This window comes from Palaemon carinicauda, chromosome 6 (genome assembly GCF_036898095.1).
Source record: "Palaemon carinicauda isolate YSFRI2023 chromosome 6, ASM3689809v2, whole genome shotgun sequence".
NCBI classification, from domain to species: domain Eukaryota; kingdom Metazoa; phylum Arthropoda; class Malacostraca; order Decapoda; family Palaemonidae; genus Palaemon; species Palaemon carinicauda.
This window is the reverse complement of record NC_090730.1, coordinates 23,857,191-23,867,190: the sequence shown is the minus strand read 5'-3', so window position 1 is coordinate 23,867,190 and position 10,000 is coordinate 23,857,191. Positions and strand designations below refer to the sequence as shown.

Genomic DNA, 10,000 nt, shown 5'->3' with positions numbered 1-10,000 from the left:
TCATTTCGTTAACAAAAAATATAAAGAATAATTTATAAGAAAGATAGCGATCATTAGCTATGATAAATTTGAACTATAAAAATAAATTAGATTGTAAACATAGATTTGAGGAAAGTTCAAACTTGTTGCAAATATTTCTTATCAAGTGTTATTTTGAAGAAGCTTAAGTCTTCGTATGTTTAACAAGGGATAGAATGTAAGTTTTCCCTTTAAGATGAACTCAGGTCATTAGTCTTAATCTCTTTCTAAAGAAAACTTCCTAAAAATATAGAAATCTTTTGGTGAAAGTTTAACAAAGTCCCTCAGTCTCAGTGACACATTTGAGGTTGAGAACCCCAGGGTCACCAGATTAGAAATCAGTATTGTTTTTGTAAGAAGGATAAATAACAGAGCTTTTAAATGCCAATATATTTAATTTACCACAATTGTTCATAAAGAGGGATGAATTAACAGCATTATAATGAAAAAAAAATGGTAATTCTATGATCAGAAAAATTAAATTAATGCCTGATTGTGTTGAAGTAATGTCATTAATGTCTGATGTGGTCCATTCGGTGTCCTCTATGGCCTTGGGCAAGTTTGAGAACCTGCGATGTTTGTAGATATCCAAGAGAGATAATCTGAAAAAGATATCACATTAGTAAAATCAATTCATCATAAGATTCGCAAAGACAACTTTAAATAGATCCAAACTTCATATTGATTACGTTGGTTGTTCATCTTTTTATTTTTTTCTATTACCATAATCTTTGACATCTTGTTTCCCCTCATTGGCAAAATCTCTAGTTTTGGAACTCACTTTAGTGTCGTCAATCTTTTGACATGATAACTTTAGTTTCTTATTTGTTCAGTATTGGAAACAAGAATACCATTTTGTTTTCGTGTAAACCTTTACGCTGGACATTGAAAACTTCACTTGGTTTGAAAACATTTCCATCCTTTAAACCTTCGATCAGTCAAGTATCAAAGTTTTCCTTATGGAAATCAATCAACCAAATATCCCGGTATTTCACTTACTGCCTACTCTGGCGTACACTCCGGGACGGTTTGGCTCGGCGCAGCCGTAGCCCCAAGAGACCACTCCAATCTCCACCATGAATGTTTGAGCTGTGTTACCTGCAGTCACAAGTGGACCACCAGAATCACCCTGAAAATGGAAAATTCTATCATGACTTTACTGAAACTAGTTACGTTTGAGGTTGGGACATTTTCTGGTTTATAAGAAAGACCATTGTCATAAGTAGTACGGAGTCTGTTGTCTGATTCTAATAAAACATTCAACTTTCTTTTCAATCTTCCGTCTATCTATACTTTCGCATATATCCGTATCTCTGATTTTGCCAAAGCTTTCTCTGTACTCCTAAAGTAGTCTGCAGCTGTTTGCAAGTTTTGCATAAATTTTGTCAATCCTTTTAATTTTGTCAGAAGAAGGAAAATCATTTTTAACTGGGAGCATTCAAGTCACATAAGTTCTTAAGTATGTCTTTAAACATGGTATTTGAAATATGTAGATACAAATCAAGTTGAATTTTATAATGTAATTTTATTGTTGTGGCTCAACAAACCTGACAAGAATCTTTTCCGCCGGCATCCAGTCCAGCACAGATCATGTTACCTGTGACTGCGCTTCCTAAAAACTGTTGACACTTTGAGTTGGACATTGTTGGAACATCCACTTCATAAAGTACATTAGGTTGACTACCACCTGTAAAGTAAAATGGTTATACATTTAATACTACACTTGTATAAAAAAAAAAAAAAGAATTCTGTACAAAATACAAAATGGAGAGATCACATAAGTAAGTGACCAAATAAAAAAAAAATCAGAATCAATTTGCCCCAGCATACTTATTATTTCTTACATATTGGATAATCAAATTTTCAACCAATCAAGAAATTGGTTGGCCAAGTCAACCTCCCATTAGAATGCAACCACCAGAGACTTTTAGGAGCATTCTAAGCAGAGCCAATACAGCGGGATTTTGGCTTCCCCTCCTGGTATGACGTTTTCACCTTAGTCTCCCCCACCACTGGAGAGTTTAACCTGGCAAAGTCTCTTCACATTCTCGACTTTACTTATACATGACATAATGAACACACCCTCTTTTGCTTTAATGTAAATCCAATAATGATTATTTCATAATGATGACAAAAGCTGTGGGGATGATTTCAATCAAAAAAATTATGGCAATATGGTAATGGTTAAGGTAAAACCCTTCTTTTCGCTTCTCTACTACTTACGGTCTGGTGTGGATTCTACCATCCGGGTAACACTGATTAGCATTACCATTTTCAATCTTCTCCCCTCTCAAACCTAGTTGCCCAGTGATGTATTCCATGCTGCTCTTAAAGACTCTAGCTACAGCCTCTACTGATGATTCGGTTTTAAGAATAACGCCATTGCAAGTATCATAACTAGACTTGTGGATCTTGAACCATCTCTCTTTAACATCGTATCATTTAGCTTGAAACACTTCCTAAAACATCTTTGCGTATTTCCTACCCCATACCACAAGAAGTTTGCAGATAAATTGGTTTTCTGTCCTGTTACGTCTCCTCTCTTCTCCCATGTCTATAGGCTTGTCATATGTTACAATTAATTCCTCCATAACTTTATTCCTCTTCCTAGGATTAATATCTTTAAATCCACTTTTTCTCCCACTCAGACTTTTGCAGATAATTCAACTATCTATAGGCCTTCTAAATTCACCTCATCTGCTGATCTTGTGAGACTATCTAAATAGAAACCCCATACCTTGATGAAATTCAATTCTGCAAAATGCAGTTTGTACCTAAAACTTTTTCTCTCTTCCAATCCAAGTCCTTACTCTTTTTCTGATGAAAGTATAATTGAATATATCATTTCTATCACCATTTCAGGGTAATGGGGGCTCAGTGATATCGCTGACTACTCACACTTTGTGTTTCTTGAATTCAAGCCACAATAAATGTCCACTAGACTAAGACCTTCCTTTGTTTGTGGATGGGCTAAAACCCATAGGTCTACTTCATGAGATAATAGCAGACATTGCTTTGATTCTTAAGGTATTATAAAAGGGGGAAGTTGTCTGAACAAAATAAAATAGCTCAAATTGATGAATTTCCACTCAAAACATTTGGTGCCCTTTTAGGATGCTGTTATATTCCTCCAAGTTTCAAAGAGTTTCTCTTAGCTTCATTTCTTTGGTCCATGACTCATCCTCACCTTTTCTCTTGCTGTAGGCCTACTCAAAGAAATTCTGCTGCCCATTTTCTATTGGTATTATTTTTTCCTTCATTCTGCTAAGCTGTCCTATCATACAGGCTGGTAATACCTATAATGTATCTTTCCAACTTTACTTTCTAGAAATAGGAAATCTCCTTAATGGAAGGTTCGAACTGTTTTGCTCCACCAATGTCCAGCGCTGGTATTCTCTTCCTACTTTAGTGTGTCCTGAGTCTTGTAAGGGTCCATCTTTTAAGAGATGGTTATTATGATTTTGAGACTTTGCACTACTCCTCCAGCTTCTTTTCTTATGATTGTGTTTTTCCCTTCTGAGTCTCTTTGTAAAGATATTATAAAAAACGTTAGAAGTATGAATAACAACCTAATCTTAACCATGCCTCATTGTTAAATGCAAATAGAACAAATGTCCAACACACATGCAAAAATTTTTAAGTATTTTTCACAATTTTTGTAATTGGTATCAATAAATTTGGAAACGAGAAAGTTGTTCCATTCATTCCTAATGACTGAAATCGTGGCAGTTCCTAAAATCAATTTCTTGAAGGAATAAATTAGAAATAAGAAAACTCTGTGAATAGAATGTACTGAAGGTGCATGCACAGAAAGTGATCTAGACCAAAATATTTCTCTGATAAGATGATTGACTGCTCTTTGATGCTTGACTTGAATAAAGATTTCACATAAGTTAAAACTTATTAATAGTTTACAAACTTGACTGTAATGTTCCCCAGCCAGTAACTGTAGCAGTCACATCACTATAGGCATTGCCTGCATCTGGAAGACACACAGGGGCAATCTTGTTGTCAGAAGGGAAGGTGAGCGCAGAGGACAGCTTGATCAACGCCATATCGTTGTCATAAGTGTTGGTGTTGTAATTTGGATGCATGATGATCTGTAACAAGATTGATTGATGATACTTATTTTCCATATCATATTGTCTTATCTTTTGTAAGATACCTGTCATTATAACACCTGCATTTTAGAATCAGAAAATTTCTACTACATAGAGTTGTACAATTCAATTCAAATTTCCTCTTCTTTCATGGCTAACAACAAAGATTTATTGCAATGCATCTAGAAAGATTTTCTCTGTCTAAAAAGAGCTCATAGAAGATAGAAAAGCCTTAGATTATTTCTTGACTACTGTTAAAGAGAATTTCTAATAAAATATTTTGCCAGAACTATCCAGAGGTTTACCGACTTACCCTTGAGGCTTGGATCTTTTGTCTAACCGACGTTTCAGTTAATGTGGACCAGTCGTGTTCTCCAACGACCACATAGACGTTTGATGCACTGGATCTGGAGATGGAATGGAATTGTTGTTAGTAACAATACTCATTTCTGTTTGAAAAGGTCAATATCGCCATTAATAGGACATTGCCTGAACTTTTAAATCTTTTTTCTTTATAAGATTCTTAAATACTTTTTGAAAACTTTACAAGAACATTTTGAGATTATTTGAAATCCAAAGCAATTGATGAGATGTTCATACTGTATCTAATTTTCAAGTCAAGTCACCAGATATGACCTGAAACACGTTCATAAACAATCAATCTTCCTGGATGAAATAAGAGAGAATTAGGCCTAACCCAAAAGTAGGCCTCTTACCCATAGACACAATGAGATGCTGTCAGGATCCACTCATTGGAGATGATAGAACCACCACAATATGGTCTGTTAGATGTAGCTGTTGTCAACGCAACTTGCCAAGGGTATTCGTGCACTGTTGTCGGTTGACCTCCAACAATCCTGGTCACTGGGTTTCGTCGGCCACACACTGCAAAAGAGAATTAGATGCTTCAGTGTCTCAAGTATTCACTGTTTGCTTGTTTATGTTATAAGACTGAACTTGTGGTAGATTAGGTGGTTTCTAAAATTACTAAAATTAGAGATTTTCTTTGATAAATATGTAATTTTTCATTTGGTTTTCTATATATATATATATATATATATATATATATATATATATATATATATATATGTGTGTATATATATATATACATACATATATATATATATATATATATATATATATATATATATATATATATATATATATATATATATATATATATATTGCAGACAACCTTTCAATTTTGCAAAAACTCTATTGCGCATTGTCATATCGTTTATATGAACATTTAGTAATGGATAGTTATAATAAAATTTAATAGTTATAGTCGCCACAGAGATTTTGGGTTAAATAAGCCCCACCCCTTGAGGACGTCATATCCCATCATGTTGTCTCCTGCAATAGCAGTGGTCACAATGCATACTATACCCTTAAAGTGGTTATAAGCTAGTATAGCTGCTAACGTGGGAGACAACGTGATTGGCTATGACGTCATCAGGGGATGGGGCATATTTCACCTGGGTGGGGCTTATTTCGCCTGGGATCTATACAGAGACTTACAGTTAAGGAATAAAAATAACGTTGAAACCATAGGCAGAAAAAATTTATTCTAAGACATTCATATGTAAGAGGTTATATTGATATTGTTCAGTTTTATTCTTTCAATCTTCTGTTATCAGAACAATTATTATCAATATACGAAATATCTCGAATTCTTTATTAGCAGCAGTCGCTCACTCTCGCATGAATTACATAAAAATACTTAGTTCAGCAAAGACTCCAATAAATCTTATAAAGTAACAATCGCTGAACAATCCTTAATTATGTATAATAATTGATCCATATTGTTTTGCCTACGGAAATATTTGAGCTCTTAAATAGTAATTTATATTTGTAAGCTTGCAAGGATATCAAGATGATAAGAGTAAGAAGATCAGTACATACAGATTTTCATATCTGGACAAAGTCAAAAACTCTCATGAAGATGAGAAAAAACAACTTTGATATACAGAAGGATCTGGACAAGAATTAAACTTTAGTAATCCTTGGGAGACTGAACCCTTCCAAGATGCACAGGCGCATGACAGAACAGCTCTGAAGTAGTTTGGTTTTTATTAAAAGAAGAACTGTTATTGTCCTTCCACTAAACATTAGGAAACAGGAAATTTAACTCGGAAACCATCGAAAAATGAGAAGATAATCGACTTTACTTAATAGGCAATCACTTGAGGTAGAATCCTTCATCGCCGCAGCATTGTTTGTATAGCTTGAGATTGGTTGAAATCGATGAGGTATAATCTGATTTTCAAGACAAGTCTTTTGCTTGGTTGCAGGTCATAAACACTGATTGCCTTGGTGAAAGGATACCTAGAAGCTGAGGAGCGTCCTCCAAAAGGGAATACTGTATGTAGTTTTGGACTCATTAGGGTGAAAGCAGATTACGATACCAAATCTGTCGGGGTAGAATTTATAATGGCTGCACTGCTTCCATCTTCAGCAGTGTTTAATTATCTTCCCACTATGGAGAGGGCGCTACTCAATAGGGGATTGGATAGCCCAAGGCTGCTATCCATCTGTCCCAAAGATCTCGGCTAGGTTTTTCTGGTGGTTGGTTTGAAAGAGGCACAATTATGACTATTCAATTCTGATGAGACGATCGTATTTTGCACACACCTTTGGTGTTATCGATTACGGACTGGGAAAAGATTTTAGACACATTTCCTTGAAGCTTTTATCTCGACAAATGAGTTTCCTCAGTTGGGTGAGGAAGGACAGTCATCTGAGTGGGCTAAGAATTTGCCGCAGTTGACATTCATCCATTTCATACAAGCCAATGAAGAAAAGAATATCGAGAAGGAATGGGTTACTTGAAAAATCTTTGTTCATGCCATGGTAACACTTCAGAAAGGAAGGGCTTTGTTGGAATACGAAGAATAATAAGAATGAAACTGGGACAAAGGCATTGTTGGAGAGAGAGAGAGAGAGAGAGAGAGAGAGAGAGAGAGAGAGAGAGAGAGAGAGAGAGAGAGAGAGAGATAATTAGATTAATGCAAATTTGTTATGTAAAGAGCTTGTGTTTGTAAAAGGTCAGCGTTATTTTCACTGTTGGAGACCTTGGGCTCATAGCATCCTTACTTGTAGCTTAGCAAATAATAATAATAATAATAATAATAATAATAATAATAATAATAATAATAATAATACCAAGGAAATTTGACAGTAATTTTATACTTACGGCATTGCCCACTTGGTGGTGGTGGTGGTGGTGCTGTTGTTGTTGTTGTTGTTGCAGCTGCTATTGTTGTTGTAGCTGCTGCTGAAGACCAAGTCGAAAATCCTGTCACACCTGAAAGAAATATATGATGTTGTAACACTTAAAGAAACCGGGAACACGCAAGTAAGTCGGGGTTTCTCAGGACGGGAATCAGGTTCCTAAAACTAGGAGCAAGAAAATCAGATTGATTCCAGGGAAATGGGAAGCGGAATATTATTGACGAATATAAGTGGGAAGGAGACTTTTGGTATCTAGTGTTGAAATGGCAATAGTAATTGTACTAATTGGTCAAAGTATAAATGTGAGAAATCAGCCATCTAAATGAAAAATAAAAAGTAAACTACAGGACCTTGAGGGCCACCTGTCGGTGGAAATGAGAACTTCTCTTAGACGTGTTGTTTACCTGAACCTGAGGCTGTGACTGTGCAGGAGAATCCGTAGTATCCTTTTGTTTTTGAGGTAAACTTGACCAGCATCATGTTGCTTCCACTCGTTTCAGTAAAAGGTGTTTGAGTTCCGCAATACCTGTAAAAATAGACCTCGAGATGTACATTTGATAACTAAGTTTTGATTTGAAATGTGGAATATCTCTCTCTCTCTCTCTCTCTCTCTCTCTCTCTCTCTCTCTCTCTCTCTCTGTATATATATATATATATATATATATATATATATATATATATATATATATATAAATATATATATATATAATATATATATATATATATATACATACATACATATATATATATATATATATATATATATATATATATATATATATATATATATATATATATATATATATATATATATATTACACTTTTGCACTAAAAAGATATGTGAATATTTCTCTTTTTCTGTGACACTTCATTAAAATTTCTTCTTTAAATAATACTGTAAATGTCTGCAGCCATTGTAATACTTCTCTCTTCATTTAGAAATCTAATTCAAAGAATGGAATGTTCTTCAATGTGAAAATACGAGGCAAAGACCTTCCCTAATTTTTAGAGATGTTAAAAAGCGAGGAAAAAATAAAAGATGAAAATAATTATCGATATTCCACAACGTGAATTTGCATTGACGACTCACAAGTGATATTTTATCATCTACTTATCATAACATTAGCTGCTAAATGTGACACATGTTAATATTTCTGACAATTGTTGAGTCTGTTTTACTTCATGCAGGTGCACACAGGCTCTGTCGCTTGCCAGAAATATAGTTATGCTATATTTTGATTAAAAGTTAATCAATCCTATACGGTACTTGGCTATGAATATTGAGTTTGGATACACCAATCTTAAAATGGTTTTGGCTCTATTTTCCTCATGACGATCATTACCGATATGCAATGATATTTCAGGCATTCTAAGATCCACTTTACATCAAGCAACTTGAAGGAATTTATCTTTTCCCATACGAAGAAATGCAACTTCGTAGTTGCTCTCAATTAGAATATTTGGTGAATAATATTTCTAAGGAATCGCTCCTACAACACACACGGATTATTTTGTATGGTACATCTGGCCATCAAGATTGCATAAGACACAGTGTCAACTTCCCTGTAATCTTTAGACCCATCAACAGATTTGAATCCTACTGTAACATACGACAAAGAGTCAACCAAACCTCTTTAGTGAGAAGATGAAGGTCACAATCAAAGTTGGTACTAAAATTTCAAATTTGATCGTCATCTTTAACTTTGTTAGTGATTGGCAGAGGGAAAGTAACAGTTATAACCAATTGTATCTCACTTTTTGTAGAGACCATCTCCGGTGATTAGGACAGAAGAATAACGGCATCCTCTCAGCCTAAAATCATCACAAGTAATCGATATGGTTGAGTCAACAGATGAACCCTGCAAAGGATAATGCTGATGAAGAGAGGAACCGGGTAGACGAAGATTATGTTACTGGAAATTATGAACGAATAGTCGAATAACTATCCAATGTCAACATAGTTGTGGCAAGACACAAGATATGACTCGAATAATAATTATAAAAAGTTTTGAGGTGGTTGGTTTAAAAAAGGCTTGTGCGATTGCATTTCATACTTTTCATTTAAGGAGGTAAGAGATAACAGTTTACAGTTGATGATTTCAATACGTTTATGGGAAGAACTGTATTCATGGTTGAACGAATACAGTCATCCCTCAATATTCGCTGATTCGGTCATTCGCGATACTGAGATCTCTATAACCTAGTATATAAAAATCGAAAAAATTTCAATATTTTTCAACTCACCTGGAAGGTCCATCGGCAGGTGCTGCCCACTGGATACCATTTTGGGTAATTCTGAGACTGGATGGTAACGGTCTCGCCAGGTGCCAGGACATGACTGCCACATGGAAGGGAGCTTGCTGAGTTGGGGGCAGAAGAATGGTAAATGTGAGAACGTGAATAAGGAACCAAACTTGTTTTCCAGGAACTCCTCCCGAGGCAAAAACTAACATATTTTTATTACTGTAAATTAATAGAAGGATGATATGGAAAAAAATTAGTGAACGGTTTTCAAGAGACTTAACATTAGCACAAGCTTAATCACTTTTCTCTCTAAATGATGGAAGAGGAAGCAAATACTTCTTGTGTTCTTGAAAATATGTAATTAAGATATTGTTAACTTATAACAATACAGATCTAAATTCCCG

At 34.8% G+C, this 10,000-nt stretch overlaps 1 protein-coding gene across 1 annotated transcript in view; it reads right to left on the bottom strand.

The window, feature by feature from the left end:
* Positions 1-546: 546 nt before the first annotated feature.
* LOC137642911 (ovochymase-like) overlaps positions 547-10,000 on the bottom strand; it is a 90,697-nt gene continuing 81,243 nt past the window's right edge. The window contains exons 37-46 of the mRNA XM_068375776.1: positions 9,597-9,712; positions 9,108-9,211; positions 7,757-7,878; positions 7,315-7,425; positions 4,835-5,003; positions 4,432-4,525; positions 3,938-4,118; positions 1,566-1,705; positions 1,018-1,147; positions 547-620 (exon numbers count right to left, since the gene is read on the bottom strand). Of these exons, the coding sequence (XP_068231877.1) occupies positions 562-620; positions 1,018-1,147; positions 1,566-1,705; positions 3,938-4,118; positions 4,432-4,525; positions 4,835-5,003; positions 7,315-7,425; positions 7,757-7,878; positions 9,108-9,211; positions 9,597-9,712 (1,226 nt within the window). The 3' untranslated portion in view covers positions 547-561. The remainder of the gene's footprint in view (positions 621-1,017; positions 1,148-1,565; positions 1,706-3,937; positions 4,119-4,431; positions 4,526-4,834; positions 5,004-7,314; positions 7,426-7,756; positions 7,879-9,107; positions 9,212-9,596; positions 9,713-10,000) is intronic.